Source organism: Notamacropus eugenii, chromosome 2 (assembly GCF_028372415.1).
Source record: "Notamacropus eugenii isolate mMacEug1 chromosome 2, mMacEug1.pri_v2, whole genome shotgun sequence".
NCBI lineage: Eukaryota > Metazoa > Chordata > Mammalia > Diprotodontia > Macropodidae > Notamacropus > Notamacropus eugenii.
This window is the reverse complement of record NC_092873.1, coordinates 388690648-388710214: the sequence shown is the minus strand read 5'-3', so window position 1 is coordinate 388710214 and position 19567 is coordinate 388690648. Positions and strand designations below refer to the sequence as shown.

At 35.5% G+C, this 19567-nt stretch overlaps 1 protein-coding gene across 3 annotated transcripts in view; it reads right to left on the bottom strand.

Annotated features, from left to right (window-relative positions):
* Positions 1-1097: 1097 nt before the first annotated feature.
* Positions 1098-19567, bottom strand: part of NUP133 (nucleoporin 133) — a 67940-nt gene continuing 49470 nt past the window's right edge. For all 3 annotated transcript variants that reach the window (XM_072647470.1, XM_072647471.1, XM_072647472.1), the window contains exons 22-26: positions 15683-15801; positions 15231-15311; positions 5600-5664; positions 3918-4006; positions 1098-1398 (exon numbers count right to left, since the gene is read on the bottom strand). In XM_072647470.1, coding sequence (XP_072503571.1) covers positions 1262-1398; positions 3918-4006; positions 5600-5664; positions 15231-15311; positions 15683-15801 — 491 coding nt within the window. In that variant the 3' untranslated portion in view covers positions 1098-1261. The remainder of the gene's footprint in view (positions 1399-3917; positions 4007-5599; positions 5665-15230; positions 15312-15682; positions 15802-19567) is intronic.

Sequence of the window (19567 nt, the reverse complement as noted above, 5' to 3'; positions counted from 1 at the left end):
GACTTGGGGAGCTCTAACGTGTGCCAAAGTCTAATTTGCAAGTTACAAACGTGGAATTAGAAGAATTAAATTGAGGGACAACTCTAGAATAGGCTAATGATGTGATGGCTAACAAAGGAAAGAAATGCATCAGCAACTGAAACCTAAAGACTGAATGCAGTCTTTTAATACATAAGCTTCTATTACCCAAGATGAAGAGAAGGAAAGACAGCTGTATTTTACAGAACTAAGAACCGATCTCTCCTCACTAATTTAACTTATGACCTTTTCAGCTGTTGGATCAGGCATCCCGCCAGAGAACCACAAAGTATGGATGTGGTAACAATCCCCTATCCAATCTCTAGCTGTTAAGCCATCTGTCAGACAAAGACTGTTTGATGACATTAGTCAGAATAAAACAGTTCTCTTAACTACTCCTTTACCTTCTAGGTTAAACTAAATTGTATCAGAGAAAGAAAAGCAAGACCAATGATTAACCATCATTCTGGACCAATCTGTGAACAATTCCATATACAGTGTAAAGAATAAAAGTGCATTCGATTTCGGGTGGATCCTATACTAAAAATGTAGTTTTTGAGTGCAGGATTGCTTATGGGCTTTGGTTTGGGTTACTCTTTTACTAAACAGAATTAGATTTAATGTGATCATCCATCTCACTTTTAATGAAGACTCATTTAAATATTTCTTAATTTGAACATTAGGTGAAAAAGTTCAAAACTATTTCAGTTTTGCCACCAATCCTATATAAACTAGGCCTTCCTTTGAAAAAAAATAACACTCAAAAAATTCTGTAAGGTTTTTACATCTCTGGATATTTTATCCTTAAAAGCATATGCCAGATGCCCCAGATTGTCTTTAGGGTGTACTACAGCAGAATTTTAGAGTGGGAAGAAGTCTAGACTAATCCCTCATTTTAGAAATAAGGAAACCCAGAGTCAGTAAGTTTTCTTGACTCACAATCCAGTGTTTAAAAAAAAAATTAAAAACAAAGGTCAACAATTATGATAACCAAACAATATTAAATTGTATCTCTAGCATTAAGAGAGATTTTTCAGAGTGAAAAAGGAAACAAATACTACACGAACAGAAGACCAAAATTCCATAAAGGCATAAAGATTTTATGTCAGTTTATAACAGTACAAAAGAAACAACATACTATTTAGTCATAAACTTTTAAACATTTTCAATACAAGACCAAAATGCTCCAAATTTACACAATGACACAATTCATTAGAAACATTTAATGCTTTTGAAAAAGAAATCACATTTGTCCCTGGACATAATGTTCATAATTCGCTTTCAAAACAAATTCAAAATAAGGATTGCTCTTTAAGCTTCCAAGTTCTTCTGCCTGTAATAAGTCTTTCACTTCTGGTAAATATTCACTAAGCTGAATACCTGTAAACATAAAAATATATTAATAATGCCATAAAACCATCTACTCAAGAAATCTGACAATGTAGAAACATCTATGCTTCCTTTTAGAATTATGTCACTCGAATTTGAGAAATGTCCTATTCTAATTGTTTCATTTAAAAAGGCACTTCAGCAATTCTAACAACACAATATTTTTAAAGAGAAATTTTATAGGACTGAATGAATTTTCTTGGATTAGTTTAAATATCCACCATTAATGTCCTATTCCAACGCTTCAGTGATGTAGTAGAAGTCAACAGGCTCTTGAAGTCAATGTTAGCGGAGTGCAAGCTCTCAAGTGAACAGACTTCTATGTATCTAGCAATAGACTTCAGTCTAGCAATGCTGCATCTTCACCCAAGGACCAACCTAATTAACAATGAAATGGTTCATCACTTTAACAGAGAACCTTAGGTACCTAATTATTTGGCAAGAATACTGAAAAAGAATGAGGGGTTGTGAGACACAATGGTAGAGATTATACCAACAGAGACGAAATGACAAAACTCTTTAAAAAGCTAAACTATAAATTACATATGAAATCCATGTTATGGTTCTGAAATATTAATTTTTCATTTTCACCCTTACTTTACACTTTCAGTTAACACAAAAAACTGTTACAACTAAGAATTCATTTAAAAGTACTTCAAAAAAACCTGCTCTATTTTTTGTTTCATCTGGGGGATATTTAAATTAAAAACCATTTGTCATTTTGAAATTATGGCCATATATAGGATTGATTTCATAAGGTATTATAATTTTATGGTTAAAAAACTATACAGACTTAAGGAATCATTTTATTATGTGTTGTTCATTAAAAAAAAACTGGCTGAATTGTTTAGCTAAATCAAAATGAGATATTTTGCTAGTATAAAAATGACAAAAGTCCAAGTATTAATTTTTAAAAAGAGTTCATTAATGATTATAATACAAAAATACATATGCACGGACAAGTCCATTTTAATAAGCAATTTAAAAAATAAGTTATGTACATTTCATTTAATAATTTAATAAATAAGATATATTGGCCAAATTTCAGGTTTATAAAAACAAGTTACTTAAGATATCAGACTATGAGGTTCTCAAAATCAGGGATTATATATTATGCTTAAGGCTCTTTTATATGCAGTAAATGTTTCAGGTTTACTCATATTAAAAGAATAAATTATTAACAATTCATTAACACTTCCAGTAAAGACTTAGCATTCTTAGTTTCCTATGAATAAAATGATGCCAATCATATTTGTGAAGTTATCACATTAATTTATAAGGGGGTAGTTTGGGTGAGAAAATATGAAACATAATGGTGAATATTCTTATTAAAATATATATTTTAACCCTAACACAGTGTCACTGTATTTAGACCTGGAAGGGATATCATAGGTCACCATCTAAGTCCCTCACTGATTTAATGGTGCTGGGGTTTTTTCCTGTAGAATTAAAGGCATATTTTGCAAAGGGAAAACTGTATAAGCAATTTAGACAGAGTCCTTAAATACATAAGTTAGAAAGATGACAAATAAATTCATGATATGCTTACACTTAAAGATACCAAATGTCAAGCTCAAGTATCTAGGCTGTAGCCATGAATATGGCAGGCAGTGTAAAATAGAAAGAAGAAAAGGTCTGGTATTTCAGGCTGAACTCATTCTGCCTCTTATTACCTACTGTGATGCTGGCCAAGTGACTTTTTACTCCTTGGACCTTAGGCTTTTACGAGTGAGAGGTTTGAACCTGATGATTTCTAAGGCCTCTTCCACCTCTAAATTTATGATCCTCATCATCTTAGCTTATTGATATATTGATATATATACATGGGTTCCTAATGTTATCTTCTCTTATTACCAAATCTTGAAATCTATGTTTTATAAAGTGGGTTCATTCTAGTCTTCCATCCATGGACAGGAGCTCAACTTGGAGCTAGAGAAAACTGCGGGGCCAAGCCACCTTTGCAACTTAAATGAATATGAGGCATCAAATCTTTTCCAGGGACTAATGTAGGTGTTAAGTTTAGTCCAAATATTCCCTGACTACTCTAATAAAGAGACAAATGTGGAGAATTAATTTCTGAAACAGACTGATGAAGAACCTATTCAATTCTAGCCTGCCCACCACTATTTGTAGAGAGAAGGCCTATCATTTATCTTGCCCCTGACAAATGACACATACCTCTATATCTTAGTAGTAGATAATTTTTAGGTGCCCTGCAAACTACCTTCCCTCTGTTTAATTAATTCTCTGACTGAGATTAATGATAGATTTTAAATTGTTTAAACTACACTTTAACCACTTAATAAGGAATTAAACTTATTGCTCAAATAGCTTGTAAAACAATTGATGGTGAAATTATAATTCCTAATTCAACATCTACTCATTCATTCAACAAATATTTGTTAATCAATGAAAATGTCCATAGCACTGTGCTAAACGCTAGGAAAAAAACAAAGAAAAATAAGAAAGTTCCTTCCCTCAAAGACCTTATAAGAGAATGAATCACTTACCATCTTTTAAAAGTTTCTCTAAGATTTTCACAAATATACTGTCTTTAGATACTTCAATTGGATCATCTTTACCATCTGAACTGGACCAGCTACGGAACAAGAAAATCAGCATGAGTTGTGAAATTTACAAATTAAACCCTCAAAGACAACTTGTGGATGGGAGGGGCAGGACAAAGAGACAGAAGATTGTGTATATGTAGGTTGTTGTTCTTTGCTCTCAAAGAGGACCAAAATGACATCACTATGCTAGAGTCAAATTACAATGTGGCTGATCAGACCACTACAAGCTCAGAATGTTCTATTACAGGTCAAGAACAAACAGTCCATGTGAAGATTTGGGGTGTATTCTCTAAATTTGCACATCTCCTATCTCTTTTGAGCTACTTCAATTCTGCTTAGCACTTTCTCTGATGAGGGCATGCCTTGCTGGGTGGTCCTATGCCAGTGTCTCCCATGTCACAGAAGGTTATGTATCTAAGACTAATTAGAGATTTTGGAAATGTAAGAGATGCATACCCTTAAATTTTCCATAACATATCCTGAAGTTACCTAGACATTTGACCAGCACTGGATGTGCTATATAAATATTTAACCAGAAAAATCATACTTTAAAAATACCACTTACGTAACTTTCACAAGGAAATGCTGAAACCAATAACAAAATGAGTTTTGCAACCTAAAGCATGATTTCCCAAAGAACAGGTAACAGTCAGAATGCATTAACACATATGTTTTTTAAAAAATTCAAGTAAAATGGGCACTGTTGCTTGAACCTAAATAGACTTACACATAGAAGCTGGGAAAATTTTTGTTGTTTGAAAGCACCTAAATATAAACCACAGGCAAGTAAATCTACATGATCAGTTGCAATACTATATTCCACAACACACTACATCTTCAATTAAAACAATGATTTTAAAAAAGAAGCCAAGATGAATAACTTTGCATAAGGGGTGTGGGGAGCAGAATCAAGTGAGAAGACTTGCTGAATGCTTTTAAGGATGGCTTCTGAGACCAAATTGACAACAATTTTAAATATCTGGGAGTGCTCAGGGGCGGGAGGAGATGACTAAATAAAAATAGCTCTATTCCCTCCAATAAGGAAAACGGTGAGCAGGGGGAAAGTTTTTAGCTGTCAGGCCAGGACATCTTTAAAATTTTTCTCTGAGAAAGAAACCCATGCCCCCAACAGACTGCTTTAATCCTTCTCACATGGCAAGTTTTAAAAGAATCATTCCCATAGATGGAAATGAAGAATATCTAGGAAAAAGGCAGATACGTATAAAGGCTTGAAAATTTCGATGCTATGTCCTCAAGTCTAAGAACTTTTAATTAAAATGAAACTGGTATCTTTGACCTTAGCTTTGTGAAATAGAAAAAAAATTTCTACATTTCCCCCCACCCCTTAATATAGAAAAAATGCTTCACATTCTGGATTTCTATCAATTCTAAATGCTAACAGATTTACATCCTTGAAACGTTCCATTTTTGCCCTTAAAAAAAAATCAAGGATCACATTGCTCCTTCCCAAAACCAGGTCTTAAAGTCCTTAAAGGTTTGCCTTCTGCCTTTGTTTCTTCAAATGGGCAAGGAATATTCACTACAAATGATCTGAGGAAAAATCTATCAACAAAATCTGAGTGACCCAAATGAAGTGAATATATTGTGTTGTTAGGTCTTACTTGTCTCTCTGAAGAGCTTTGCAAAGGATTTCAAGTTTGAGGTCATTTATGTTTGCATCTTCTTCCTTCATAAAAGGAAAAAAAATGATTAAATCCTTATTTCAGAAGAATGATAAAGATCACTTCTTTCTCTCTCTAACACTCCACACCACACTCAGATTCAAGGCCTATCACTCACAATTACATGCTCTTATTCTATTTTGGTTACTTGGTGGTAAGAGATTATTCTACCTCTTGTTCAATGGTGGGATTACACTGCTCTGCCCAGGCAGAGGTTTATGTTAACTGCATGTAAGAAGAAAAAAATTATAGTCACACATGGTGAGGGTAAAAATATTGTACAAACCCTAATATAAATTAATTTTTTGAAGAAAGAGAAATCATTATCATAAACCCAAAGACAGACAGAATCTTGTTTTTTCTGCCTTATTAAATCATTATCAATCATTTCTTCAGTTTTGTATCTTTAAAAATACATGTTTATACATTGGAAATTAATGGTTTATGAAAAATATTTTCTTTTTTCTTTTCTCCTTAAAATATAATCAATTCCTAGAAGGAATAACAATAACATATTAGGCCACTAAGAGAACCTTATGTGAACTTATTTACTAGTATATGTTATGATAACATGAAAACAGTAAGAACCTTAGGAAGCAAAAAGTTTAACCTAAAATTGGATCTTGAAAAGTCATTCATAACTAGTGATTAAAATTTGTTCAATTTACTTCATATGCTCAGAGCCAAGTTTCAGAAAAAATAAAAATAATCAAGAATTATCACCCAAAACTTTGTAAGAAATGCTAAGGTCCAGTTTCTGTGGGGAACAAACAGAAAAGATAAATTGCTAAAACTGATAAAAATAAAGTTCATATCTGACTAGTCATGTATAAAGCTAAAGAAATAATCCATGGAAACTTAAGACAAATTAAAAACCAACAGCTAACATCCTTGAGTCCCTGTTACTTTCAAGTAGTGGAACCAGGTACTGAATGTCATGACTATATATAACTTACAGAGAGGTAATGAAAAGCAAATATATAGGTTATTATTCTATCATCCAAAAAAAAAATCTTAGAACAATCATTCAGGAACTTCTGGATTTATTTATTTATAACATAACCAAAAGAAGTCAATGCAAAGGGACTTGTCTTCAAAGGGAGCTGAACGCTGGGTTCACCATTACTAAAGGTATTTTAAACAAAGGTGGAGTGACTACTTAGTTCCACATATATCTCAAACTCAATGTATCCAAAACAGAACTTATTCTGCTCCTCAAACCTACCCTTCTTCCAAACTTCCCTACTACTGCCAAAAAACACCATCAGACTTCAAATCACCCAAGTTTGCAACCTCAGTATTATCCCCCATTCTTCATTTTCACTCACCTGTATATTCAGGTCAGTAAATAAATCTTGTCTTTTCTCCTCTATGTTCACATCACATAGCTATTGCCTTAGTTCAGGCTCTCATCACTTTTCAGCTAGGCTACTGCAATAGCTTCCAATTTGTTCCCTCTGCCTTAAGCCTCTCTACTCCAGTTCATCTACTGGTGTCTGTCCTAATACGCAAGTCTGGATCATACTACCCTCCTGCTGCTCAAACACCACCAGTAATTCCCCACTACCTCAAGATTAATGACATTAAAATTATTTTCACTATCTGCCCCATTCCTATCTTTCCAAACTTAGATTTTATTCTCAACCTCACAGTCTTAGTTACTTAATGTTCTGGACGCATGACCTTCCATCTCCCATCTCTATGACTTTTCTATGCCTGTTCCCTGTGCCTAGAATATGGTCCCTCCTACTTGTACTTCTGGGAACCCCTGGTTTCCTGTAAGACATAGTTCAACGATCCAACCGTTCTGGAGAGCAATGTGGAACTATGCCCAAAGGGCTATAAAAATGTGCATACCCTTTGACCCAGCAATATAGCTTCTACGGTTATATCCCAAAGAGATCACACAAATGGGAGAAGGACCCACATGTACAAAAATGTTTATAGCAGCTCTTTTTGTGGTGGCCTAGAACTGGAAATTGTGGGAATGCCCATCGATTGGGGAATGGTTGAACAAGTTGTGGTATATGAATGTATTTAGAATACTACTGTGCTATAAGAAATGATGAGCAGGCAGACTTCAGAAAGATCTGGAAAGACTTATATGAACTGATGTTGAATGAAATAAGCAGAAATGAGAACACTGAGCACATTAAAAGCTACATTGTGTGAGGACTCACCTTGATAGACTTAGCTCTTCTCAGAGAGCTAAAAAAAGACTCATGATGAAAAATGCTATCCACATCCAGAGAAAGAACTATAGAGACTGAATGCAGATCAAAGCATACTATTTGCTCTTTTTTTGTTGTTTTTTTCTTTCTTGTGGTTTCTCCCATTCTTTCTAATTCTTCTTTATAACATGACTAATGTGAAAATGTTTAATAAGAATGTATATGTAGAGTCTTTATCAGATTGCATACCATTTTGGGGAGCAGGGAGGGGAGGGAAGTGGAAAAAAAAACTTATGGAAGTGAATGTTGAAAATTAAAATTAAATAAATTCATTTAAAGGGGAAAAAAAACTACCTTTTACAGAAAGCATTTCCTGGTCCCTCTTTCTTTCTCTCACCTTCTAGCTGCTTATACATTTCTCTCTCTCAAAACTATTTTGTGTATCTTCTGTATGTAACACATGTACACCTGGTCTCTCCCATTAGAATGTCTTTGTATTCCAAGAACTTAGCAAAGTGATTGGCACACAGTAACCACTTAATAAATGCTTATTTATTAACTGATTCATACATGTCTAACAATGGCTCTAGTTGCAAACCCAAGCAACTACCAAATGGCCTACTACTAAGAAAAACATTTTTTAGTCACACATTTACCCTTACAACCATACCCACACAGGATCCCAAATGCTTGCTAGTATTGTCATCTTTGAATAACAACTACTATTTAATCTTTTAGCTGAAAACATGAACCTTTTGGGTAACATTCAAAAATTATGTTGAAAAAGAAAAGACTAACTTGTCACAAATATATTCAGGTCTGAGTGAATCACTGAGTCTCTCTGCCACTCAGTTTAAGATGAAGGATTAAATTAGGTCATCTTTAAAGTTTCTTTCAGCTATGAGAGTTCAAAGTTCTATGATCTGTACCTTTGAAAGTTCATTTATATATGATTTTCTGAAACATTATTTAAAATATCAGATCGGAGTACATTTTGAAATGATAAAAAGTACAAATTGGTTCTCCAAAGTTTTAGGATTAAGAACATCAAGAATGCCATCAAGTATAGAATTCTGTATCAGGGTATTCAAATGATAATAAGTTTTCAGAACACATCACAGCATGCAATATACCTGAGAAATATGCTGATAGAGAACACATTAGTGCCACGTTACCCTGAATGCACTTCAGTAACAGAGACAGGAGTAATGTGTCTCTGTGCCTTAAAAGGGAATAGGATATTTCCCTTCTTGCCCTTTTGTTTACTGACAGAAGTGGCTATTTCCCATTGCTGTTAAGATTATATTTACACTGCCAATATTGTATGGACATGCCTTGTTAACCAATAGAACAAAGAAATTCACAACAACCCTATAACGTATTTCAGAATAAAACAAGCATATCTAATTCCTTTTGTATTCTTCTCCCTATCTAAATGTGTCTAAGAATAAAAGTGGCAAAACTGTTATCCTCAGTGCTCAGATACATTATAATAACAAAAAAAAAAAAAGATTCAAGGGACAAGTACTGTTTGTAAAAGCTGTTAAATATTAAAGATCATACACTGTTACATACTATAAACTGGTTCAGATCATGAAACAATTGAAAAATTACTCTATTTTGAAGTCAAGCATCAATAAAAATAGGTTTTATGTGATTTGTACTGCTGCTTCCTTCACTCCCTGACTCCTTTACCCCAACACCAATCTTATTCTGTCAATCCCTAAACTTGGATTATTCTCACCACCAAATACTTTTTCTACCCCAACTCTGAATGAATGCTGAATGAAGCTGGAGGAAATCATGAAACTGCTGACTGGGTCCACTATACATTTTAAATCTGATTTCCACTGAGCCCTCAATGAAGTAAAGCAATCTTTTTACACTGCCCTAATTGATTCTTTAAAAAAAAAATTATAGACACTTTTTTTTCCAATCAGCAAAAATATCCCTTTTCTCCCTTCCATCCTCATTCCCCTTCCCCAATTGAGAATGAAAAAAAAAATGTCTATTACATACATGAATAGTCAAGCTCAATGAATTTCAACACTGGCTATGTCCAAAAAATAGATGTCTCATTCTACACTCTGAGCCCTCAATGTATCCCATCAGGAGGTAGACAGCAGGCTTCAGCATTAGTCCTCTAGAATTGTGGTTAGTCATTACAATGATCAGAGTTCATACATCTTTCAAAGTTGTTTGTCTTTTCCATAGTGTTGATATTGTAGAAATTGTTCTGGTTCTGTTCACTTTGCTCTGCAGCAGTTAATATTGTCTCCCTAGGTTTCTCTAAAACCATTTTCTTTACTTCTTAGAGCACAATAGTATTCCATCACATAATTTACTCAGTTTTCTCCATTAATGGGCACCTCCCTTAAATTCCCATACTTTGCTATCTTAAAAAGAACTATGAATATTTTTGCATATTCCTAGGTTTTGTTTAAGACTTACCCCACACTTAACATATCCTCCTTCTAATTCCCCCTTTTCCTTCCTGCTTTCTGTTGAGTAAAATGTATTTCTGTACCCAATTCTGTGTGTGTTTTTCTCTCCTAGTTTAGATGAGAGTGAGGTTCATGTACCTATTTCCCCATACCCTTTCTGAGTCTGTAAAATGTCTGTGTACCCTGATTATGTGAGATTATTTTCCCTATCCTTCTTTCCTTTCCTTTTCCCTTCCCCAGTGCATTTCTCCCTTCTCTTTCCATTCTTCTCTTATGATATCAAGATGTAACAGAACCACTCCCAAGCAGGTCTTCTGTCCGAATAGATTTCTTCTATGATCCCTGATGATGACAGGGTTCAGAGGGGACAGATGTATCACCTCCCTATACTTGAATGTAAGCAGTTTATCCTTGCATGATTCTTCATTTGTGGTTACCTTTCTGTTTTCTTGATTCCTGTGTTTGAACTTCAAAGTATATACAAAATTCTGATCTTTTCATCAGCAATACTTTTAAGTCCTCTATTTCATTAAGGATCTATTTTTCCTTTGTAGTATTATACTCATTTTTATTGGGTAAGTTAGTCATGATTGTAAACCTATATATATCCTTTGCCTTCTGGAATACTGTCATCTAAGCTCTCTACTCCTTTACAGTGGTGGCTACTAAATCATATGATTGTGACTGTGGCTCCTTCATACTTGATTTTTTTTCTATTTGTAACACCAAGAAGCTCTGGATTTTTGCCTATAATTTTTCTAAGCATTTTCATTAGGAAATTTCTTTTAAGAGGTGAGTAGTATATTCTTCCTATTTATACTTTGCCCTCCAGCTCTGAGAGATCTGGGCAGTTTTCTTTTAAGGTTTTTTGAAATATAATGTTTAGATTCTTTTTTTTTTTTAAGTCATGGCATTTATGTAGTTCAATGATTCTTAGTTTTTCTTTTCCTTGGTTGGTTTTGCTTACTTAATATTTTGTCTATTTTTTTTTCAATCTTTTGACTGTAACATTTTTCATCTCATGGAATCATTAACTTCCATTTGGTTCATTCTAGCTTTCAATGAGTTTGTTGCTTGGGTAAGCTGTTACTCTAATTCCCTTTCCAATTCTTTTTTCCGTAGTTTTAATTTCTTTTCCAACCCCTCCCTTCCACTCTTCCTTCCTTTCTTGGAATTTTAGGAGTTTAATTCTTAAATATTTCTTTCACATTGATAACAGAAACACTGGCATTTTATTTTGTGGATAATCTGGAGTCAATCTTTTCTTTTGGGATCATGTCTTAAGATTCCCTATAGCTTTTATAGTGAAATTTATTTCTGTCATTTGACCATTTTCTTCCAACCTAATTCTTGACTTCAGATTTTATATTAGGACTAGGCTGCCTTGGAGGGAATATCTGGCCAGTCCTGCTTTCTTGGAGTGTTTTGTTATTCTAGGATCTCAGGGACAGATCAGACTCAGGATTGCTAAGTTTTCAGTGTCCCTGAAGTGGTATGATCCAGCAAAATCTGACTGCTTCCCTGCTGGTCTAAGCTCTGCAAGATCCTGAACTGGGTTTGAGTAGCAGTAGATTGCTCTTCAACTCATCTCTTATCAGACATCTGGGAAGCTCTGCTGGTTCACTGACAAAACTGAAGGCTGGTTATTCTACTTCAGGGTTGAGAATGGGGTAGAGCTGTGGTCTGAGCCACAATGCTGCTGCTTACTTTTGAGCTTCCTCTCTCAGTATCCTGCTAGGACCTGTAACCAGTCCTTCCCTCCAAGGACCCCCCGGGTGACAGTCCCCTCCTCAATCTGCCCTGAATCTGTGACCTAAAACTGGGTATTGGGTGACAAAGCTTCCAGATAGCACCAGTTTCCACTGCAGTACCTTGGTATATATCTGGGATCTTCTCTTGTCCTGGTATACAGCCTCTCCCCGGCACTGGAATGTTCCATGCAAAGGAAGCTCCTGGTCAGATCCCTTTCCCCAGTGTCCACAGACCTCTTTATCCATCTCCCTATGTGAACCTGGACTGCAAAAATGACTCACTGTGACTTTTTTCTTGGATTTTTCCATCAGGATTTGGTCTAGTGCATTTTCCAGATCTGTGTTTAGGAGCTTTGGGAAGAAGTCTGATGTACTACTTCCTGCTACCTCCACTATGTATCCCACTTACCACAATAGCTATTTCAAACCTTTTCTCTTCAAATCATCTCCTCCCCCATCCTCTCAGTTGAGGATCTTGCCTCTGACTTTACTGAGAAAACTGAGATAATGCCATTGAGTCCCCTCTTCTCCTTGTTCATTTCATCTCACATACATCTGACACAGGCCCCTCATATCCCCCATTCTCCAGTCTTTAGTGATGAAGTGACCCTTCTACTTAAAAAGCTTAACCTCTACATATATTCTAGTTAAGGGTCTCCTCTCATTTTCTTGAGCAGATTTGCCCCCATCATCAATTTCACTCTCTAATCTTCAATTTCTCCCTATATACTGGCTTTTCCCTTGATATCTACAAGATGCCCAAGTCTTCTCTTTTAAAAACCCTCACTGGATCCTACCTCTCCTACTAGCTAGCCTTCTTTATTTATCTTTCCCTTTTCAGCTAAACTCATTGAAAAAGCCATTTATAAATTGGTGCTTTCACTTTCTATCCTCTCATTTTTTCAAAATAAATTTTTATTCATCTTTCTTTTCCTCCTAGGATTCTTTTTCTCTTCCCCCATCAGACAGCCATCCCATATCACAAATAATAATTTTTTAAAAAGTGGAAATTCCCCCAACAAAACCAATCAAAACACCAAAAAAGTCTGAAAATATAGATGATATACTTTGTCTATGGACTTTGCAGCTTTACAATAGAGTGAGATGAGCATTCTCACTCTTTCCTAAATCTCCTGTAATGTGGGTCTCTGTCTCATCATTCAACTAAAACTCTCCAATATTATCAAGTATCCCTTAATTGCCAACTCTAAGGGCATTTTTTTTGGTAAGGGAAGGGGGAGGAGAGGGAGATGATACTCATCTTTAGTGACCTCTATGGAATATTTGACATTTCTGATCACCCTTTCCTCCTGGATACTGTCCCCTCTGGGTTTACATAATTCTCTCTCTCTCCTGGTTTCTTCTTACCTATCTCACTGCTCAATTTCAATGTTCTCTGCTGAATCATTATCAATGCCCTCTAACTGTGACTTTACACCATGACTCTCTTGGGCCCTCTTCCCTTTTCTCTCTATTACTTGGTAGCCTTGTGAGCTCCGATGGGTTTAATTAACAGTTGTATGAAAACTCCCAGATCGATCGATCTATCTATCTATCTATCTATCTATCTATCTATCTATCTATCTATCTATCTATCTCCAGCCCTATTCATTTTCCTCAACTACAGTCTCACTTCAGTAATTATCCATTAAACAGTTCAAACTAGATGTTCCATAGGTATCTTAAACTCCACATGTTCAAAACAGAATATATTATGTTCTCCCCATGCCAGTCCATCCAAACCCCAACCCTATCTTTTCTCCAAACTTTCCTAATTTTGTCAACGGCATTGTCTTCTTCCTAGTCACTTAGGTTTGCAACCTTGGAATCATCCTTAACTCTTGCCCCACATTCAACCCACATAGCCAAACACTTACCAAATCTCATCATTTTATGTTCACTACATCTCTCTGTTATATCCCTTTCTCAACACAATTTTCCTTCGAGGCCCTCATTTCTTCTTTCCTGAATTATTAAAATAGCTTAGTAATTAATATCTTTGCTTCAAGCTTTCCCCCTCTCTAATCTACCTTCTACCTAGCTGCCAAAATGATTTTCCTAAAACACAGGTGTGACCATGTAATATCTCTGCCCAATAAACTCCAGTTTACTAGACCTAAGGAGCTCTCTATAAACTCTCGGATCAAATATAAATTCTGCTACTTGGCACTTAAAGCTCCCCACAGTCTGGCCCCTTAGTTTTCCACTCTTTTTACACGTTACTCCTTTCTACCCATTCTACTATCCAGGCAAACTGGCCCTGCTGCTGCTCCTCACACATAACTCCATTTCTGATCTCTGAGCATTAGCACCAGCCATGCTCCAGGCTTAGGATGTATTTCCTCCTCACTTCTACTTTTGGAATTCCTGATTTCCTTCAAATCTAAGCTCGAATGTCACCTTGTGAAGGAGAAATTTTCTGGTTGTCCCAGCTACTAATGCCTCCCACCTCAAGGCTGTCTTAGATATGTTTTCTATGGTTTTATATTCAACTATATAGTAAGTTGTCTCTTCCAATAGACTGCAAGTTCTTGGAAGGGAGTTTTACACTTTTGTCTCTATATGCTCAAATCCTAACACAAAATAAACACACAATAAATGCACGTTGATTGAGCAAATGGATCAAGAAAATGAGAGATGGGGTTATACTTAGCAAGAGGTTAGAATATTTCTTCCTTAAAAACAGCACAAAACAAATCATGGTGAAGATAGAGAAATTTTCAATTAATAGGGAAATTTGATGAAATGTTTATAGACTCTAGTGAATATTTAACTGAAATCCTTGGGGTCTATTCAAGAGGGTGTTTTAAAGATCAGGACAGGTCCCAAAGCTCAAGTTCTGGAATTAGCATATATGAAGTATGTCAAGCATATGCTTCAAATGGAGGGGTTTTTTGAGAACACAAGAAGAAAATTACATCTATGTAGGATATAATAAGGAAGGGAACTGGTTCCAACTGAATTGTTTTCCTAAAGGGTTAGTGTCAAATATTATTCTTTTTTTTTTTTTAACCTATGATATAGCTTCCTGAAGAATCACCATATAAATATCCCAATCTAATTGGTGAAATATTAGGGCTGCTCTCCTCTTGATATTTGTTCGCTTCATAAAGTTAAGAGGTAGAAAATCTGACATTGGTGAGGGATTTTAAAGGGATATTCTTGTATGGTGTATGATCTTTTTAACTGATTTTTCTTGATTTACCTCATCGATGTATTCTAGCAAGTCCAGAGCTTTCTTGAAGTCATACTCATTAGCTCTTCTGTTTTCCTCACATATGTACAGCTATGGTTAAAAAAAAAAAAGATGAGATCATTTTTAGTAAGGTCATAGGACAGATAAGAGCTTGTCCTTATCCCCAAAGTTTACCATAGTGCCTGGCACAGAGTAGGTACTTAATAAATGTTTATCGAATTAAAAAAGGATCCACAGGAGGTCATCCAGTCCAGCCCCCTGACTTTACAGATAAGGAACCCAGAGAGGTGAAATGATTTGTCCAATGTGATCCAGGTGATATACAACAAAGCTGGGATCTAAAATAAGGTCTCTGACTCCCAATCCAGCACTGCTCCCACTATGTCACAATATCCCTCCATAGGGGCTTTCAGAACAATCAGATACAAAAATAGGGCTGTAAGACTGTAAAAAATACATACATTGATCAGCTGTGGTGCAGTCAACACTGGCATTGTACTGAGATTAAACTGTTTCTCAGCTAGTAGCTGCTCAGGTAGGGTCTCTTGATGTAAAAGAAAGTGTTCTTGCTCAGACATTTCTAGTATGCAAAGGAAAAAAGAAGAAATATCAGTATAACTTCCAGGTCTGTTTTACTGGAGTAAAAAGTCTGAATTTTTTTTAAAAGTTCAAAGATTCTCTTAGGGGCAAAGCCAAGATGGCAGAGTAAAAGCAAGGAATTGCTTGAGCTCTGCCCTAAGCCCCTCCAAACATCTGTAAAAAACTGACTCCAAACAAGTTCTAGAGCTATAGAACCTACAAAATGACAAAATGAAAGAAATCTGCACCCTAAAACAACCTGAAAAGTGGACAAGAAGGGTGTAGTCTACTGGCAGGGAGCAGAGCACACAGGGCATGGGTCGTGCTGGCACAGATGGGCTGGAGCAGACCTCAAGGAACTGAATCATTGGTAGTTGCAGCAGTTTCCAAACTTCTCAACCCACAAATGCCAAAAAAGGTCAATGAGAAAACTCTGTGGGACCTGGGTCAAAGATGAGTTTGTAGTCTAGTGAGAGTCTGGCCTTAGTCCCGGGGCAGTGGGGGCAGCAGCAGCAGCTGATTCCAAAGCTCTGGGTCCAGAGACAGTGGGAGATCAAGCAGCTGATACAAAACCCCTGAAATCTGGGACAGTACACCCACCCCACCCCTACTCCCACTGGAAGCAGTCATACCTTGAAAAAGTTAGAAAGTCAAGCATTTGGCTGGGAAGATGAGTAAATGTCAAGACAAAACAAAACAAAACAAAACTCAGACTATAGAATCTTCCTTTGGTGACAAAGAAGATCAAAATATACAACCAGAGGAAGACAACCAAATCAGAGCTCCTACATCAAAAGCCTCCAAGAAAATGTGAATTCATCTCAGGCCATGCAAGGGTTCAAAAAGGATTTTGAAAGTCAAGTAAGAAAAGTAGAAGAAAAATTAGGAAGAGAAATGAGAGTGATTCAAGAAAAAAAATGAAAAACGAGTCAACAGCTTGCTAAAGGAAATTCCAAAAAATACTGAAGAAAATAATACCTTACAAACAGACTAACTCAAATGGCAAAAGAGAGCCAAAAAGCCAATGAGAAGAATGCCTTAAAAAGCAGAATTGGCCAAACAGAAAAGGAGGTACAACAGCTCACTGAAGAAAATAATTCCTTCAAAATTAGAATGGAGCAAATGGAAGCTAACAACGTTATGAGAAATCAAGAAACCATAAAACAGAACCAAAAGAATGAAAAAATAGAAGACAATGTGAACTATATCACTGGAAAAACCACTCACCTGGAAAATAGATCCAAGAGAGATAATTTTAAAATTGTTGGTCTACCTGAAAACCATGATCAAAAAAAGAACCTAGACATCATCTTTCAAGAAATTATCAAGGAAAACTACCCTGATATTCTAGAGAGTAAAATAGAAATTGAAAGAATCCACTGATCACCACTGGAAAGAGATCCTAAAAGGAAAACTCCTAGGAATATTGTAGTCAAATTTCAGAGTTCCCAGGGAAAAGATAAAATTTTCCAAGCAGCCAGAAAGAAAGAATTTGAGTATTGTGGAAATACAATTAGGATAACACAGGATCTAGCAGTATCTACACTAAGGGATCAGATAGCTTGGAATATAACATTCCAGAGGTCAGATGAGCTAGGGTTAAAACCAAAATCACCTACCCCAGCAAAACTCAGTATAATCCTTTGGGAGAAAAAAATGGACATTCAATGAAACAGAGGACTTTCAAACATTCTTGATGAAAAGACCAGAGCTGAATAGAAAATTTGACTTTCAAACATAAGAATCAAGAAAAGCATGAAAAGATAAACAGGAAAGAGAAATCATAAACGACTAAATAAAATTGAACTGTTTACATTCGTACATGGAAACATGATATTCGTAATTCATGAGACTTTTCTCAGTATTAGGGTAGTTGGATGAAATAGATTAGATAGATAAGATAGACAAATAGATGGCACAGGGTGAGTTGAATATGAAGGGATGATATCTTAAAAAAAAATTAAAGGGTGAGAGAGAAATATATTGGGACAAGGAAAAGGGGAGAGATAGATTGGGGTAGATTATCTCACAGAAATGAGGTACAAAAAAGGTTTCACAATGGAGAGGAAAAGGGGAGAGGTGAGAATGAATGAGTGAACTTGAATCTCATTAGATTTGACTTGAAGAGGGAATAACATACACACTCAATTGGGTATCTTACCCTACAGGAAAGTAGGGGGAAGGGGGTGGTGGGGGGGAGGGGGAAAAGAAGAGAGGCCAGTTTGGGGGGGGGGGTATAAGTGTGCATAAGCAAACACTTTTGAAAAGGGACAGGATCAAAGGAGAAAATAAGTGGGGGGCAGTATAGGATGGAGGAAATATAGTTGTTTTTTCACAAAAGGACCATTACGGAAGTGTTTTGCATAACTATACATGTATAACCTATACTGAATTGCTTGCCTTCTCAATGAGGTTGGGTGGGAAGGGATAAAGGGAATTTGGAACTCAAAGTTTTAAAAACAAATGTTAAAAAAATTATTTTTACATACAACTGGGAAATAAGATATACAGACATAGGGTATCAAAATCTATCTTGCCCTTCAAGAAAATAAAGAAGAGGGGGATGAAAGGGAGGGCCTACTGGAGGAAGGAGTAATGAGAATGCTTGCCATAATGAGGTGGGGGGAAGAGGAGAGATGGGGAGAAAATTTGGAACTCAAAATCTTGTGGAAATGAATATTGAAAATTAGATCTGTTACCATATGATCTTATGTATGGTTTAATTGACATACAAAGTGAATAGGAACTTGGGCAAATGATATATTTGTAAAAGGCTTTTATCACAGTTCCTGGCACATAGTAGGCACGATAAAATACTTTTTCCTTTTCCTCTTCTTCATTTTCTCCTGGGCAACACTAAAGTCAGACTGTTGAAGGTAACTGACAAACAGGCTAACAATGATCCCATGTTCATGAATGGTGGTTTCTTTATAGCACTGTCTACATGGTTTTGATTTCCTTTCCTCCAGTGAGGTTATTATAGTATAATTTCATTAAAATAAGGAAACTATTTATTTAGAAGTTCTAAGAGAGACTTTCCCATGTTACCTACAATGGGAATACAAAAGGATTATAACAAAGAAAATAATTGGAGCACAAATGTTAAACATCAAAATATCACCATTAAAATTTTGGGGAATCAGAATATGAATTTATAGGTTACTAGATCTGAAAGCATTCTTATAACATGACACAGTAAAGCATAGTGTTAAGTTTAAGGGGCTTCATCAAAATGTCTAAAACAGGGAAAAAAGGAAAGAAATTGGAATAAACATTCATTTAAATTCTTTAGGTTTTGAACACATTGTTAATTCCTGGCAGAGTCTGAAAAACTTGCTTCCTCTTTTACAGTATCTACTATGTTTATAGACTATACATATTTTAAAACAACTAGCATGGCCACTTCTCTACAATTATAAAGGACAAAATTTTTAGAATTTCAATTAAGGATACTGATAAAATAATATGGAAAACACCACCAAGTTATAAATTATGTAGGAATTTCTAATTATTTCAGAATAATGTTCCTAACTGTGATTATGATTTTAATTCACGAAATTTAATCCTAGCATGATGAAATAACAGCAAAGACTATTACATGCCTTTGTATAACTGTATTCTGGAAGTGTATGTTGTAGGAAAGTTGTCTTGAGTGTCTGTTGGGTACAGTCTATTGTAGAAAAACAAACTAATAATAAAAATACATTTAAAAACATAATTATGGCATGGTAGAACAAAATGTTACATATTTTTTTAAAAAAAGATTG